This window comes from Achroia grisella, unplaced genomic scaffold (genome assembly GCF_030625045.1).
Source record: "Achroia grisella isolate CSIRO2021 unplaced genomic scaffold, CSIRO_AGI_Agris_v1 utg204, whole genome shotgun sequence".
Taxonomy (NCBI): Eukaryota; Metazoa; Arthropoda; class Insecta; order Lepidoptera; family Pyralidae; genus Achroia; species Achroia grisella.
Window position 1 is genome coordinate 77777 of NW_026712703.1, and position 18064 is coordinate 95840.

General features: G+C 29.5%; 1 protein-coding gene across 1 annotated transcript in view; it reads right to left on the bottom strand.

The window, feature by feature from the left end:
• Positions 1 to 3416: 3416 nt before the first annotated feature.
• LOC131842048 (uncharacterized) overlaps positions 3417 to 18064 on the bottom strand; it is a 48684-nt gene continuing 34036 nt past the window's right edge. Inside the window, exons 4-5 of the mRNA XM_059190482.1 lie at positions 12157 to 12258; positions 3417 to 3485 (exon numbers count right to left, since the gene is read on the bottom strand). Coding sequence (XP_059046465.1) covers positions 3436 to 3485; positions 12157 to 12258 — 152 coding nt within the window. The 3' untranslated portion in view covers positions 3417 to 3435. The remainder of the gene's footprint in view (positions 3486 to 12156; positions 12259 to 18064) is intronic.

The following is an 18064-nucleotide window of genomic DNA, read 5'->3' on the forward strand; positions in this document are numbered from 1 at the left end:
TTATGGCACCGAAGATTTTTACATTTTATCTAACCCTGTTTCAATTTGTAACGTAAAAATATAAAGTCTGTAGTAAACAATATAGGCAAACCAAACTTTTAAAAAAGAGGAATCTGAACTAAACTAAAAACTGTTTTATTTCTTGATCCATTAAAATCTACTAATATAATCTACATACGAATATTCATTAATTTATGAATTACAACTTTATTTTTAGAAAAAATACTATTTGGTTTTTGCGCATAACACAAAATTTAATCATGTATTTTAATTCTGGCGCAAAGGATTTCCCTAACAATTCAACGTGGAAATGCTGCGCGCGTTATGTGAACCTTTAAGCCAGATACGATACGATACGGGACAGTCTTAGCATTTAACTTTTATGTTTTTTTTTTTTTATTATATATTCTGAATTTACCATGTAATTATTAATGTAATTAATTATAAGTTTTGTGTTTTAATTCCCGTATGTCCCTCTTTGTTGATTAAACGTTAAATTATATAACTTAGAGTAAGGTATACAGTAGTATACACCTTCAATATAAACTTTATTGTCATGAGATAATACATACTACTGTACTAGAATTTACAAGGTACTTTGTGCATTAAATGGCACAACACAATTTTTTACATTTTTATCGGGCGACTATACTCTATGTACTATATGAATACATACCACAAAAAGATTATTTTTAATTATTGTATGTATATAAAAATCAGCCAATGGATTTTATGGGGTTTATTAATATATTGTTTAAGGGCGAAGAAGTCTATAATTAAATTGTATTTAAAAAAACTTCTTCGGTATGTATCCTCACGCCTTTCATTTACCGCTCCGATCGATTCCCCGTCCAATTCAAACGGGGATCGATATTACGACGGCCTGAGCCGAGGTTCGAACCCCTAGTGATGCCCTCAGACTAAAGTCGAATCCGTCAGGCAGGAGTTGGCCTTCAGCCGCTCCATAAGTCCTTCCGCGGGTTTGGAGTGCCATCTGCACTCGCCCCCTAACGTCCGGTGAAGCTGTAAAGGCCAGCTGCGGCCAACAGCATTAGAGTAGTCCGAAAAAAAAAGCCTTTCATTTAACGCGATAAGATGTGAGTTTTCTACACATTGTTAATCACTGCTTACATTGTAGTAAATATAAGAAATATATTTACGAAAAATAAGTTATTATGAATTTTTGTTTTGGAATTAAATGCTCATGAACGAGCCAGCATAAACTAAGTATGACATAAGAATTTATTTTATTTGTCTCATTCGTTCTTTTTAGCTTATGAAACTGATACATACGATGTTGTAAAATTTAAATAAAATACACTAGAAATTCTTTAAGAGTTTTTTCTTCAAACTATGTTTACACATTCCGAGTTTGAATATCAAAGGAAATTTTTCGTTAAGATACATAATATTTTCTTTGAAATAAAATGAGGTGTTTATAGGATGGCGATGCAGGGACTCAGTCACTATTGAACATAATGGCTATATTACGAATATAAAGCAGGCGAATATAGGCTACATGTGAAACAGAATCAAATTTAAAAATAAATATCCCTCCGCTGAGCTTATACAGGATACGAAAATATTTTTATAGTATAAGGCCATAAATTGCGTCACACGGTAAGGTAGTGAGGGGGGAGGAGTTAGTCGATAAATGTGACATTGTGTGACAAGGAGAAAGATAAACTACATACCTCCTTGTCACACATTGTGTTTGTGTAGTGTTTTATATTTGAAACGTCACATTCCAAAATCCAATATAACTATTAAAACTATGAAGTAATTACTCGATTACTTCTATGAAGTAATTTATCGATGGTCCCAAACTACAATACAGCATCTAAATGGCGAGTATCGTCGACCGACATAAAAAAAATTGTTTATGTAAACATGTACATTACTGTTACTTGTGATGATAACACCGATAACAAACCAACAAAAGTAGAAGAGATAGCTGTGTGCTCGCTGCTACGTTTAGTTCAGATATATGCAGCAAATTGTGGGCAAGTCAAGTGTTGCGTTGCTCTGTACCTCTGACTACATACCATATACATCGTGTATGTGACATGCCAATTATTGCAAAAAATATTCTTAGCTATATCAATAAAGCAATAGAACAAACTCCAAAATGGAGTAAAACTGTAGATAGGGTAAAAAGTTGGTAATAAGTACAGGACTTATACAAAAATATAATATTGGACATGTCCTATTGAAATTTATAATTATATCAAATAAAGTAATATATATCTTATTATTAATATAATAAATGCGAAAGTTTGTGATTATTGATGGATGTTTGTTACTCTTTCACGCAAAAACTACTGAATTAATTTTTATGAAATTTAAAAATGATAGCTTAGCTTAGACATCAGAATAACATATAGGCTATAAATTAAACGCGGGTAAAACCGCGGGCACACCTAGTATATTTATATATTCCAACAATACTTTTTTTATATACTAATAATAATGATGTTTTATGTAACGTCCATATGTTTCTATCGTACTATTCCCACTTGGACAGAGAGAATTTCGTTTAGGCGACGAAATGGCGCATGTAACATGATGAAAGTAGCTGCACTACATCTGTATACGCAAATCTCATTTACCTTTACTACTTTCGAATAACCTTTTGATGGAGCAAAATGAGAAGAATGGAATATCAAATATTTTTACAATATTATAGATACATGTCTACGAAACAATGCTACAATAAAGGAAGCAGATAAATTGTACCTACATATATACACTATCTGTAATATATTAAAATAGTAAGTTCTTGTAGCACGTTAGACATTCAAGCTAATCTAGCTGTTGCCAACGTCTTTGCCTGACAGATAGATAGAAACACAGTTTCACATTTATGTTATTTATAATATTAGTGTTATTAATATTTTAGATATAATGGTACAATAATCCGATAGAAAATAGGCCAGATTTTAACATTTTTATTATCTCAAGCAGTAATTTAGCCTAAAACTGGAACATCTCGTCTCTTTCAATTCTATGAATGAACGATAAACTTAGCTTACTCAGGTTTAGCAATCTGGAAATTATAAATCATTAAATTATGTATTTTATTTAATATTATATTTACTACATACATTCCCATTCCATCATTGTACACAACATACATAAATTATTTGATTACATACAATCTATTGACAGACAAGTTCGAAAACAGAGCGGCATATATTATACATTATTTTTTCAACTTGACTGTACCTACTTTATCACAGTTTTAAAATTTACAATGTAGGTGTTGTGAATATACTAACTTTACATTATTGCACGTAGAAATATATATATTTTTTATACAAAAATATAAATTATTTAAAATGACATGATATGAATCTGAATATTCACAATGGTTATGTTCGTTAAATTATTTGTACATTTTTATAATTTAATTGTAACGCATTGTCTAGTTGTTTTTTATCTTCTGAGGAAGAAGCCTTGGTACAAATATCTGGGCAGCGCACGACCTGAAAAAATAATACATAATACATTTAAAAGTATGAAAATAGATATACTTTAAATAGTGGATTATCGTCCAGAAATCAACTTGATGTTTCATTCATGAAACATCAAATATATATTTTTTATTTATTCATTTAAACGTGAATCGCGAAATCCATATTATGTTAGTAAGCAACTTATAAATAAGGAATAATATTCCCATGAGGTTAATTTTTTATAATAACATAGCGCATTCAAAACTGTATATTTGTAATTTGTTTACAAATATAACTATAATTTAAATATACGAGTATATAGTAGATACAAATATAAGAAATAAAGCGGAAAATATAATATCTATATATATTATCTATTTGTGAGTTAATCTATATGTATGGGAAATCATAATAATTCACAAGAAAAGCATCAAATTGTTTTTTCTTTCTCCGCTCAGTAGAATAGTTTTCAGTACCATGTCCGGTATAGTAGACTCTTAATCATATTAATTATATTATACTAATTTTGATGCGGTTATCATGCTATGACTCATAAAATATAATTATAAATTTTAATTACGGGGATGCAAAATAAAACAAATATTAAGTTGCGCGGAAAATGAAAGCATGATTTTTAACAATGTAATATTATAAACATTTTCAATATGAATTAGGATAATAACCAGTCAAGTTTAGTTGTATCAGAGAGCATTCAAAGTTAGCTGAGCGACAATAGGATTTACTGTCACTATTTTAAAGTAACAAATTGTTCGTACACCATGCGCGTCGGATTTCACGCTCGTCGGTTCGGAAATGCACAAAGTTTCCTTTTGTGGCGTTTCTCATAACTTGATTTGTGACGGCGCAACCCTTCAGCCGAGTTCCGGCATGGCACGGCGCCGCAGTGGCGAGACGCGTCACTTCCTACGAAAGCTATGGACACAGTACCTGGAGTTTTCATAAGCGTCGCGCAGTAAGATATGATAATAAAGAGTTATTTCAAAAAAGAGTGCGTAGTGACCTACTGGTTAAGTAGCCCCAGTACTCCAATCCTAACATCTTTTGGGATAACAGTCGTGACAGCAAGTTGTTAAAAAATTACAACAAATCAATTATACTTTACTCAATGAAATCATTCGTAAATAGACTTTATAAAATATATATCTACATATTTCATTATATTAGACCTTCAGTTTTATAATCGAATTATACGACATTCCAGTAATTTCACATGCAAAATAATAAATAAAAAGCAATATCTCGGCGGTAACCAACTTGACATTGCCTGACTGATTGTTATTGCAAATTACAAATGAAATAATGCATTTTATCGGTAAAATAGTAATATTTTAAATAAATCCTTGTTTGTTTAATCCTTGATTAAAAGTAACCAAATTGGTTACTTTTATCGAATATCTTCCGAACACTTATAGCCTCATTTTAGGTTTCATTAAACCAACGCTTTCGCTTAACAGCATAGTCACTGCTTTACTACGAAATAACATCACTGAGCAAGTATTACAGAATTTACAGATGTGCAAAACGTCAACAAACCAAACGAAAAGCCTTGTTCATTATTATTTAAACTACTTATTAATTGCGACAATCAAGATATATTATATGAACTTTCAACCAAAACTTATACCGAAGACTCCTTTATATAAAACTAGCGAACCGTAATTTATATAAATTTACTGAAAACTTTAACCAATTACACGTGAACCTTCCGCAGGAATTACTCTATTGATAGATAAAAATCGTATGAAAATTCGTTTAGTAGTTTGTGAGATTATCGCGTACTCATAGACAAACATCAAGGGTATATTTAGTCTTATAATAATATACAGATGCGTAGACAACGATGTTTCAAACATGCGTACTGAAGAGTTGGTTATGACGTTTAATGACCAGTAATCAATGATGATAATATATTGGTGACCATTCTATATTGATTACTGATCTTTTATGCGATCTTTTACGGAGTACATCTCTAGTACACTCCATAAAAGTCTTGAGAGATTTCATACTACTTTTGCGCACTCTACGCTACTCTTTTAAAAATTACACAGAAAGAACTATGTTTAGTACTCCAAATTCCCCCTATATACTAATATAATAAAGAGAAAACATTTGTTTTTGTATATTTGTAACGAATAAAACCAAAAACGACAGCCGACGACAACTTCTTCGAAACAACGCCTTTAAATTTTTTTTTCATTATTAATTCATTGTCCCTGAATCCATTTAAATAATTAGGGAACAACAAACTCAGTGGTAATAATGTCCAGCAGTACGGTGCCGAGAACAAATATATTTAAGAACTCGTGTCCCGCACGAGTTTTTAAATATATGTTCATCCAGTACTCAAAAACAAATAAATAACTATAAAATTATTTGTATTTTAGATCAATATAGGTACTATACAAAACGAAACAATTGTTTTAACAGAGGGTGGAAAAACGGATATGTCTCGAAAAGTTTCCCCGGAGTTTCCAACTTAAGACAGTTTCATAAGCTTTTTTGCTGTGACAGCCAAGACATGTATTTTCTCTTATAAAGAATTGTTTGTTCTGTCTCGGACATAGTTCAGCAATGAATTGTTCCAGAGTCCACATATTCTATTTAATTATATGTCAGTACTCTCTCCCCACGAGGTAGGAACCTTAGATAAAAGCACGTCAGTCTGTACATAGATATACAACTGTCTGCGGTAGATACGGTCTTATTCATTAACTACCTACGTCTCGTTCCTTGGCTTGCACAAAATTATATAGATCCAGTTTTAATCTTGTTAGTGTTTTTTTAATTTGCATGTGAATTTATATTATCAGGTCTAAAAGTTCCAGTTATATATTGATTATAGAGAATATATCTGTTTAAAGCAAATTTTTTAATAATTAATTTTCCTATTCATTTAACTTGACTTTGTTAGCAGAAGGCCTTAGATTAGAAGCCTTTAGACTTAATTAGGTTTATTGCAGAATTTTTTGATATCTGCCAAATAATCCAAATAAGATAATATTATAATTGCGAAAGTCTATCTATCTGTTTGCTATCATTTTACAGTAAGACGGCTGAACAGATTTTAATAAAATTTAACATAATGATGTATTAGAGTACATATGCTATTGAGCTCAATAGCATATGTCCATCAACCATCTTCAACATCATCATATCAAACTAGCCAACCTAGCTAGACTAGCTAGTTTGATTTGACGGACAATTTCTATTTATTCACTAATAATGCAGCAACAAAATATGAAAGGAGTAATCTTTCACGCAGAGGGAAGATGACTTATAATTAAATATATTCTAGTTAAGAAACAGGATAATTTTACAGATAAACCTATCTAAAGCATCCTACTCGTTATATATTTCGTTAGTTAGATCTGTCTATCTGTTAATTTGCCTTTTCAGGATTAAACGGCTTAATGAATCTCTGTTAAATTTAACATGAAGCTAGGTTGTATCACAAAATGGATATACACTATCTTTTATTAAAACAAACACATACACACACACGCGGCGAACAACTAGTATTCAATCTAATTTTAAATACCAAGAAATATTACCTATTATTTAAATTTAATAGTTGAAAGTAGCATCATACCAAACTAAAAATGTTTTACATTTATACCTACATTTAAAGGATGGAAAATGGACCCCGTTTTGTAATGTGAATTAATTTAACAAATACACATGACAGAGAGCCCTTCGTTTTTGAGCGAGCAAACATATAAATATGCATTGAATAAACATCACAAAAGCCGGACTAGAAATGGTACCGGCGGGTGTGGAGTTGCAATTAATTTCATAAGTATAAACTCTTTTATTAAATCATAAAATGCCCGCACCGCTGCACATTGAACCCGTCCAGACCCAGGATAGGGACGTATCCAGGGTCTGTTATCTAACAGAATCCCCGCACAATATCCGTATAAATCATTATTGATATAGTTTGTCGCGTCACCACCACCCCACTATGGCAAAACTATTCGATATGTCGAGAGAGGTAAATTGTTAGCGACTGACCTAAATTAAATTCATATTTATAGAATTGTTTTATGTCTGGTTTTTTTATATTATTTTCATTGTTTTTATATATTTATAGCTGTTATAATATAATATAAAATATATGTTATATCTATACATCTATCTATTTTCACTTAAAAGTGAACTGATTTATTAGATAAAGCTATGTTATCATTCGCGTTAAAACTCAGCTAACTATATCTGCATATTATTTTCTTAATTTAATTAATTGTTTTGTAGATACACCGGAATGAAGACATAATAATCGCTTGATAAACGAAGTACCTTCCGAATATATTTAATCTTATTTTAAATTACAAAATGATATATGATATATTTTCCATATACCATACTGAATACGGTCCTGTAATGCTGGCCTTGCGATATGTCAATTTCATAATTAAAATGCGTTTGACCGTGTTCCGAAGGGCCCAAGAGATTAAGAGAGAACGAAAATTGAATATTTTCCAGGTCGGGTTAACATGTTCCCCAAAAATGTGCCTAAATGAAGTTATCAAGGAATTTCCCTGAAAGTAATTAAAAAGCTCATTGATAAATGATTGAAATATTTAAATTTTTGTATACTATATACTAGCTGACCCGCCCAACCTCGTTTACCATTATATTTCGCTCAATTTACGTAACTTCTTTTTAAATTATAGCCTATGTGTTATTCTGATGTATAAGCTATTTTACTGAAAATTTATATCAAATTCCGTTTAGTAGTTTTTGTGAGCAAGAGTCGTTTATAATATTAGTAAAAAATATTACTAGCTGTTACACATTATATTTTTTTTAAATAAAAGGTACTTAAATGTAGGTAACCGGTATCTGTCCTCATATTATACTATCTGTTTTTACGTCATATTAGGACTCTAGTCGATTAATCGCGTTAAGGTAAAAAACAAACATATTTTCGCATTTCTAATAACTATTGTATAATCAAAAACTTTAGTTATTATATAATATACTCTATATCCATCCGGATATATAGTATATTTTATAAAAATATATATTTTACTAGGAGGATTCCTAGTAAAATCTATCTTACATTTTATTATGATTCATTCAGTCGTTTACTAGTAAAAAGATAAACAGACAGAGAGAAACACGTTTTCCCACATATACATTATAAATTAATAACAGTTTTATCAAAAATACTAAATATATTTTATTAAACTGTAAATAACAAAATTAACATATTAATATGTAGTTTTTTAAATGATATGATGTCCTAATCATAACGCAGTAAATATTCCGTCAAATTAGTTTGTAACTTACAATCAAAGATAACTTTGAAAATATTAATGAAACTCAAACAGATCTGATAAAAATATAGACAGCTACAAGACATCCAAGACATTGTTACAAAAGGCCGATCAAATATAATAATCTAAAGATTAGACCTAGAATTATTTATTAAAGCATGTCGCACAATCATTTATAGCATTTCCGTTACACGGGTGCTGATTGATTACTATTAGAGATGTAAAATAAAATATCTATTGTAAACATATGGATTGTTATTATAAAAAAAATATATTAATCGACTTTCAAGTTCGAATAAATCATTGGAACAACGGGCGTAAAATCAATTACTTTTTAATCTATTAATATCCTAACCAAAATCTTTTACTATATTGTATATTGGTTTTATGAGGATTTATCCTAGCCCTAATGGCCATTCCCTAATATCATAACAGATAGCATAAATCAATTATTTCTTCTTCAGGAACATACTTGGATGTCGATATATTTATATGTCCTTAATTATCCGCGTCTCAGTATTGTCCATACCCAATATTAACTTTATACTTATATATAACGTATAACTAAAATGCAATTTTGTATCTATTAATATATTATGCTTCACCTATATCATTTATATTTTTAAAGTTTTACATGTTAGTAAAGTTACTTAATATCCACATTTATGAGCAAATTTTTGGAATTATTGTTTATTTTATTTTTTATCCCTTGATAATGAGATAGTTGTAGCTCATTTATTTATTGCAATTAATTTTTTTAAACATTTACTTCAAATGTAGTAAATATTTCAAATATGATACAAAAAATAGTAATAAACCTTTGTATTGTATTTCCAATTACCTTTAAATTACGTGGTATTAATTTTTTATGTAACTTAAATGACAAGTAAGATGTCCAATCACCTAAGTAAGTGCCAACCGTTGCTTTCCTTGCTTTTACATGAAGGCCGTGTCATAAGATCACAGTACCCCTCATGCTTATTTATATCGGCATTTGACAACCTCTGATTATTATTTGTCGTACTATCTAAAATACTTTAAATATATATCTAAAACATACAAGTAGTGAATGATTTGACCTTCATACCGCCAAATTGAGCTCTCGTTTCCCCCTATCTCATTTAGATAATAAATAATTTTCTTTTGTAGGCAATTGTTATATCAATCACGATTCGGGCTAGTGGATTTTGTGAGTGGTTGCTGCACGATTTTAGCATTTATAATTATAGAGAATGAAACGAATAATTAACATATTGCTATGTAATGACGTATTAACAGTTGCTAAGGAGCGGTTCGATGTCTTCCGTATTCGTTTTAGGATATGGTTTGTAATAATTATAATATAGAGATGAGGTTTATTTGCCATTATCTAAACAAGGTTTTCAAGGTCATTTTATATTTATTTCTTGATCGTTATTATCTATTATTCTACCATTACCCATAAATGGAACAAAAACGATATTTTTTTAAATACTTCAATTCATTTTTGAAGGTGAAAGTTTCATTTTATAAAAAACCTTAGTTTGATAAATTATATCAAATATATTCCTTGATCTTTATTTCTTATCTATTCTGAGACATCATAGAAAAAGAGTTTTGTTTAAAACTTTACACCTATTGCCTTTTACCTCCATTCTTTGACACCAAGCAAGAAGTATTTTACACATATCTGCATGTATATATATGTACAGACATTAACCGATATTGAGTACTCGATAAAGATACTAAGGTAGAAGTTACTCGATTCGAAGCAATAGATGTAGATGTCCTAATATCTAAGAATAAAAGCCCTTAGTACATGATTTCTCTGCCTATCTATATAGTTGTAGCAGATGGCTCCTTTAATATTTTTATTATTTATTTATTAATTATTTATTTTTATTTCTTTTTTGTGAATCATATTTTTATAAATACATATAAAGTCATATTCTATTTACAAAAATTAAAATCGAAAAGCTTCACCTAACTGGGTTGATGGAATAAGTTTTAATGCTTTTAAATCTTGTCAGGTCATATCAAAATAATATAACGTAATAAAAACTTCATTAGTCTTCTTTCATCGAGATAGACTTTATAAAAAGTCGTCTGCGTACCCACACACCCGCAGGTCTATTTTAGTCGCCAAGCAGTTTTCTTTATAACCTGTGTTTAGACTGAAGGGTATAAGTTAGTGTAAATACAAAATAAGAGGTATGGCATCTTAATCCTCTGGAATTAAATCGCCTAAATATCATGGGCGTCACATAACATCGTGTTGTTATTACTGCTATTCATATAAGTAGGCGACGGTTACTACCAATCACGTGGTCCATCAGCTTGTTTATCATACCAGAAATTATTTAGTTTACATTTCTAATACTCAGATTTTATAGCGTAAATAGTTTTGGCTGTTCCAACAATAACTGTAGTAGTCTTGTTAAGAAAAAATTGTTGTCATCATTTTATACTTATTTTATTATTGATCTTTTAAGGATGTATCAGACGAATTTAAGAAAAAATTACATACATAATATATAACCATTTAAGAAAAATAAAATAATGTACATACACATTTTATGAGCTAGTTTAAGCTATGTACAAAATTCATAAATATATGGCAAGTTTATAAATAAAGCAAATATTTATTTAATAATATAATAATAAATTAAATAGAAATAATGTTAATGTATAAAATAATACATATTAACATTATTTCTAATATATATACATCGTATATTAAATATAATATAAGTTCACTGTACATATATTAACATCAATATCCATTACCTACAAATAATACACGAATTCATCATCAGGCGTTCATGTGCACACATGCATAATATTGTGCAAATTATAACTAAAGGGACCAATAAAACATATGATAATTCACCATTTTTATTTAAATAAATAATTACAATGGATCTATTTACAGCCTTATCCATAAAAAAAGCTTATACCATTTATACAATACAAAATTAGTTTTACTAACCCTTATCTATATAACATTAATATACCGTAGATATGTAGATGTGTATATTAACCTTATCCGGGATAAGGATGTATTACTAGGATTGGGTGATCATGCAAATACTATCCATGCACTTAAAGCTATTGTTGGAAATAAAAAATAAATTATTTTAAACTATGCAAACTCTTGTGTGGAATCAATAAAATTCAACGTTTTAATATAGAAGAAATGAGAGAATTAAGAAATAAAATCTTTCTTAATGTAGAATTAACTAGAAGAAGATTAGATACGAAGCGAAACCAAGTTATACAGAATAACAAAAGCGTATTTCTTTTTAATTTGAAGTCACACAAGGTTGATGCATACTATTGTACCTACTGCAGGTCAATTGAAATATTACAGTTAATTAGTACTAAGTTACTTGACTAGGTTATTCATCGTCCATATGGTTTACCTTGGGAACCGGGTGGTACAAAGCCATATCCTGAAGCACCTACAACAACGCCACTTGTCTGAGATGGGTCTCCGGGCGGCGAGGGCGGGAACACTACAGGTCCTGAAAAATAAATTGTATAAAGTATAATTGTATAAGTATTCCGCCATCATACTCGGCTCATGGGTAATCAGACAATTCAGAACTTAAACTAGAATTAGAGAAATTTAGACTAATCAACAAAATAGTATGTGTAGAGGGTGGTATGTATGTGTGTATGATTATCATTTTGTAAATACCGAATAAACGAGATATTTCGTATTCTTCGTGTGCTCTCGATACTTTTTACAAATTTAATTAAAGTCCATCGAGCCGTTTAGTAGGGAATTGATAACAAACAAATGGCCAGACACTTTCGCATTTCTAATATTAATATGGAAACAAGTACTTAGGTGTGTATCACGATAATAATTGATTGATTATTAATATATTAACGGCTATTTGACATTTCAGAATGTTTGAAAGTATTTACTTAATATGTCATCACTTACTGAACAAGGTATTTTTAATTATGACTTAAATATGTTTTGTAGGTATACATACTAACATTACTCTCTTTGAAACTAGATGTCATCTTATATACATAGTTATTACTAGTCATATCTATTTCGTGAACTATCCGCTATATATATCATATAATTTATCTCTGTACCAAATATAAGTAAATTGAGTTTAGCCATTTATATATTGGTTGAGTAATAAATATCAACTCGTCTTTACAAACTTTCGTATTTACAATATAAGTAACATTATTTTTAATTTCTAAATTATTTTAAACTAAATGTATGTTTCCTAATGCTCTCGTAACAAAGTAAAAATAATAAAAAGGACTAATAATGATATTTATTCCAACAAAATTTGTTTACTGCCGCCTACTGTATTCTAGATAGTTAGATGCTAAACATAGTATCAGAATTAAACTCGCCAATTTAAATTGACACACCGTGTACTTACTACCAAACAGACTCAAATTCAAGATCTTTACAGTCTTATAAATCTAATTGCGTCTAATCTGTTAAAATATTAAATAATAGATTAATTAGGCTATTATTGTTAGTAATGGGGACTAGTTCCTCCATTGCTATTACTGTACCATATCAGGTTGATACTACACACGCTTTTCTTTCTTCCCTGCTTTACCCACAATGGCCTAATTGACCAGACTTCATACTAATCTTATCATCAACCAATATATACCGTTAGCTCAGGCAGATGCATAATTCCATTATAATCCATTAAAAAATACAATAATTATAAAATAGTCGAGGCCGTTGTTAAGTGGTTTATTACAAAGTAAACGAACATCGATGCTCTCAATATTATTTTAACAACATAATAAAGCGAATCTTGTTTAATCATGCAGTAATTTATTTACGTTTTCACTTACGGTAATCTCATTTATGTTATGTACCTATTACGTAAAGTATCGGAAATCAAAACCGGATCAAGCATGACATCCACATAATCAAATTTTGTTAATAATTGTGATATAATTCAGCGAGATGCTTCAATGGCTGTACTACAATAGGATATCAATAATAATCCATATCTATTGTTAAATGTCTATTTTATGTGCTACTGAATAGTTAATCCCGTTATTTTATAAGACTTTAAAACTTCCTATAAGCACAGTCCAGTATTTATATTTGAAGCGAATTTTTGTGATTGTGCCGTTCAACAACTTGTGGTGTACCAACATTCTAATTTAATGAACTAATAATATATTTCCTCTTGTCTATGTTTCAATAAAAGGACACTATAAACCTTGAAAAAGGATATGGGCAACTACTTTTTAATACGAAGAAAATAATATAATATAATAACGGGTTGAAAGAGAAGAAAGATTGTATGGAAGAATCGTCAGTTTTAAAGCTAAAATCTTGAAACTTATTTTTAAGGAGTTGATTAAATATGAATAAATATGAAATTTAAGTTTTTTGTAAAAAAATTTAAACGAGGTGAAATAAAATGGGGTATGAAAGTTTGTCATGTAACGTCATTCGTCATCCACGTGGACGGAAGGAAAAGTATTCGCGTACACAGCTAGTATTATTATATATATAACTGAAAGTGAAGGAATAATAAAATAAAATTATGTCAATAGTCTGATTGCATTATATAAATCTGTATGTCCTCCATATATATCTAATATATAATTAAATCTGATGACAGGCACAATACAATGCAAATTACACCACGAGCATTTTAATATTCATATAATGCAGTATGTTGCAATGTATACCCAAAAACAAATACGTTTTAATACTTTCACAACCACCTTGATAATAATTGTTAGTAAATTACAAATTAGCTGTAGGTATGTTAATGTTTAGAACGTTTAAAAATATCATTGACCTAAACATAAGCCTGTTCTGTAAATTTCCACGGAGAACGAGCTGAGCACAGAAGTATATTATGACTTTTTTGTACAATTAAACATAGCAAATGACCTCATTTTTGTAAGAATCCTTTAACTGGTCTTCTAGTTCCTGCATTATTTGACCATCTGTTTAATAGTCTAGCGACTGTTCTCTGATCCCAGGACCTTTATCATAAACCGCTTATGTTGTATAGCCTTCTATTCACGTCTAATTCTTAAACGCAATCTTACAATAATAAATAAAATCCATAAGTTGTTGTTTTACTTTGTACATAATCTGTACCACTAATATTTGTTGAATTGTTTTCTGAAATACGGGAAATTCCGGACAGCCACCGTATGGACAGACAGAATCAATTTCTGTATCTGTTGTATAGTAAATAGCACTAGTATTAAAACCAAAATGATTCACACAAAGAAACTCTGAAGAATTATGCAGTGCAGCATTCTCTCTTTATTACGGGAAATAAACGTTTAGTAGTAATTTCAACAGTCAAGGATACAATAAAATACGACTAAAGTAATTTAGTAATATTTAATAGCTTGTTTTATTATACTTTCGCTTATTTTATTAAAAAAGTGATTGAAAATAAAGGCTAATTATAATGTAGGTATAGCGTTCTCAAATCATTTTGATAATAATTAGTATGTTTTCCTGCATTAAGTGTAATTTCAGCAAGGTAAAGGATATATTGCTTTTAATTCAGTTATTAACACAGTTCTCAATATACTACTGGAAGTTCAATCATATCGTAACTGGCTTTGTATAAAGTAATCTGCAAACCAACAAAAAAACCCAACTATCCAAGCGACAAATGAACCGAAAATCCCTTAACGCGATATTTCCGTAGCATTAACAAATTCGTGTTTATAAGTATACCTACTAAATTCTTAGCACATTCTACTACTAATATATTTAAAAAACCATACTATTCATTATTAATTAGCAAACATCAGTCAATATGGACCTAATAAATGACAAACTATTTTTTAATCATAAAGAGGCAAATAATAACATAAATCGTATTTAAACCTCATTAACATTTTATAGTAACTTAATATGTACGCTATAATAGTTTTATGAGGTGCCGTAATTAATAAAAATAATGATACTAAAACAATTATAATATTACAAAGTCCATTAATTATGTAAGTAAATACTGTATGCGAACAGACCACCGTCATGATTTATATTAGATATATCTGTTTCATACTTTAAATATGTCGTCGTCAAACACTATATACCTACTTATAGTTATTTATCCAAGGTTATTTATAAAACCACCTTGTTGTCGAAACCTCTTTTGTTTTATGATATACTTTTAATGATCACCATGTTGCCAAATAGGAAAAGGCGTACACAAGTTCAATACTTTGACAATTGAGAAAAATGGTAAATGGTACATTAGCGTTATATGATTCCAATTTGCGATATATATAAAATAAAGACAAATTACGAAACAGCTGAAATGACAGCGTTCTCTCGAGATAATAAATAAATAATATAAAATGAAATTACTACTAAAACACTAATTTATTTATGTTATAACTGAGTTCAACTTACATAATTATATTTGAAATAAGGTCAGCCATTTCTATGTATTACAATTGGTATTTATATTGAAATAATATGTAATAATATAAGTTTATTTTATCCCAATGAAAAAAGTTCTTTTTCACAAATAAACTACATTGGTCAGTTACATGAGGGAGATAGGAGCCCTAACTATTATGTTACTCTAAGCCCTAACTATTAGGTTATGTGCCAATGTTTTTGGGAATTTCGTATCACGTGCATTTTTTTCATTCAAACGCAATATTTCCAATTTTGCAGTTAAAGTTTTTGATGTTTCATAGATGAGTACAAAATCTACTTTTGTGGGTTCAAATGTAATTTTTATTTTCATGAATGATGTTCATCATAGAATAAACCTACATAGAAATAGATATTTCCAGATAAGTAATTAATTCAGTTTCATAATACATATGAAATTCCATATGGATTATGCAACTGAATCAATAAATACTGAACTACAATTGTATTATGGAACTGAATCACTAAAAACTGCAAATGAATGCAATTCTTCTGTAGGCATATTCTTCTTTACTTTTGTTTAAGATTATTTAGCAAGTCTCGTCTGCTATTATAGACACAGAGATCGTGTGATAATGTTTTGACATCGAGATTGCGAACCAGAGCGGACACGGCAACTGCAACCATTTAATTCACAAGGCGTTAGTAATACTACTTCCACAAGAAACAATTAAATACGTTCATACAAATTTGCAGATACTATCAGTACTGTTATGAAATTGATTTGATATATCTTTGTTTTATTAGTGTAGACTCAAAATTGTACGTTCTCATTATTTTTAATTCAATTTTTATATGTCCGGAAGCGTAATTAAGTATACTAATTACTAACTAAATGTGTGACTCATTATTTACAATATAATCTAACCGAAAAAGACTTAGAAGTAATCTCTATCACATCTGTGTTCCAGTTCATAAAACATAAATTCGTTTTCGAATATATGTGGTGCTGTTCATGTACGTGTACCTAATTTTATCTTATTTATAATGTAGGTAACGCTTGCCAATTTCCATCAGATGGCTAAAACTATCAACTGGTTTGTAATTCCAGTAACATACAAAAAATCGTAATATCTACTTGATTTAAACATCTGCAATTTTGTATCTACAGGGGTTGTAAACATGTCCTGAGAAATATATTTCGGGCAACAGAAATGGAATTATAAGGAAATGGGTCAAAGAGAGCGCAGCTGCGGGCACCGAACGTGTATCTAACTTCACGATAAATTTCTTATGTGATGGACAGAGAAAATTGAAGTATTCTTGCCTTTACACAAAGCTCTGTCGTCGTTAGTTCACTTTCATAATTCAAACACATACAAGACTGCAATTTATTCATAGTGATATTATAAATTCGACTGTGAGTCTATCTGTTTGGTACCTCTCATCGATTATACGGCATGAGGTGAATATAAACTATTCCTATTACGTCTAAGAATATATGTTATCTCAAAAAAAGCAGACGAAGTTGCGAATAACAGCTAGTATTTCTATAAATAACTCTATTACTCAATCATTGTTAGTTTAGTATTTTTTATTATCTGCTGATGTCACGATGATTTATTTTACAACTTTGTCAATAGTATGGTGTTTGCAAACATTCCTTTCACTGACGAAATCTAATTTATGGATATTAATTATCACATAATATAGTGACATGCAGATTGATACAATTGCATAAATTAAACACATATATACCTATAGCAACAGTATAATACTTAATTATAAATAGGTGTAGAACTATATCTTCACTACCGTGATTAAATTTCCGTATTGAGAATATAAAAAAACGTGGAGGCAAAAAATCTTTAGCGAATATAACTTTACAGCTTATTAATTTTGTAATGCATATGAAATATATAAAATTATAATTAGTACATAGCATACAACCTTAA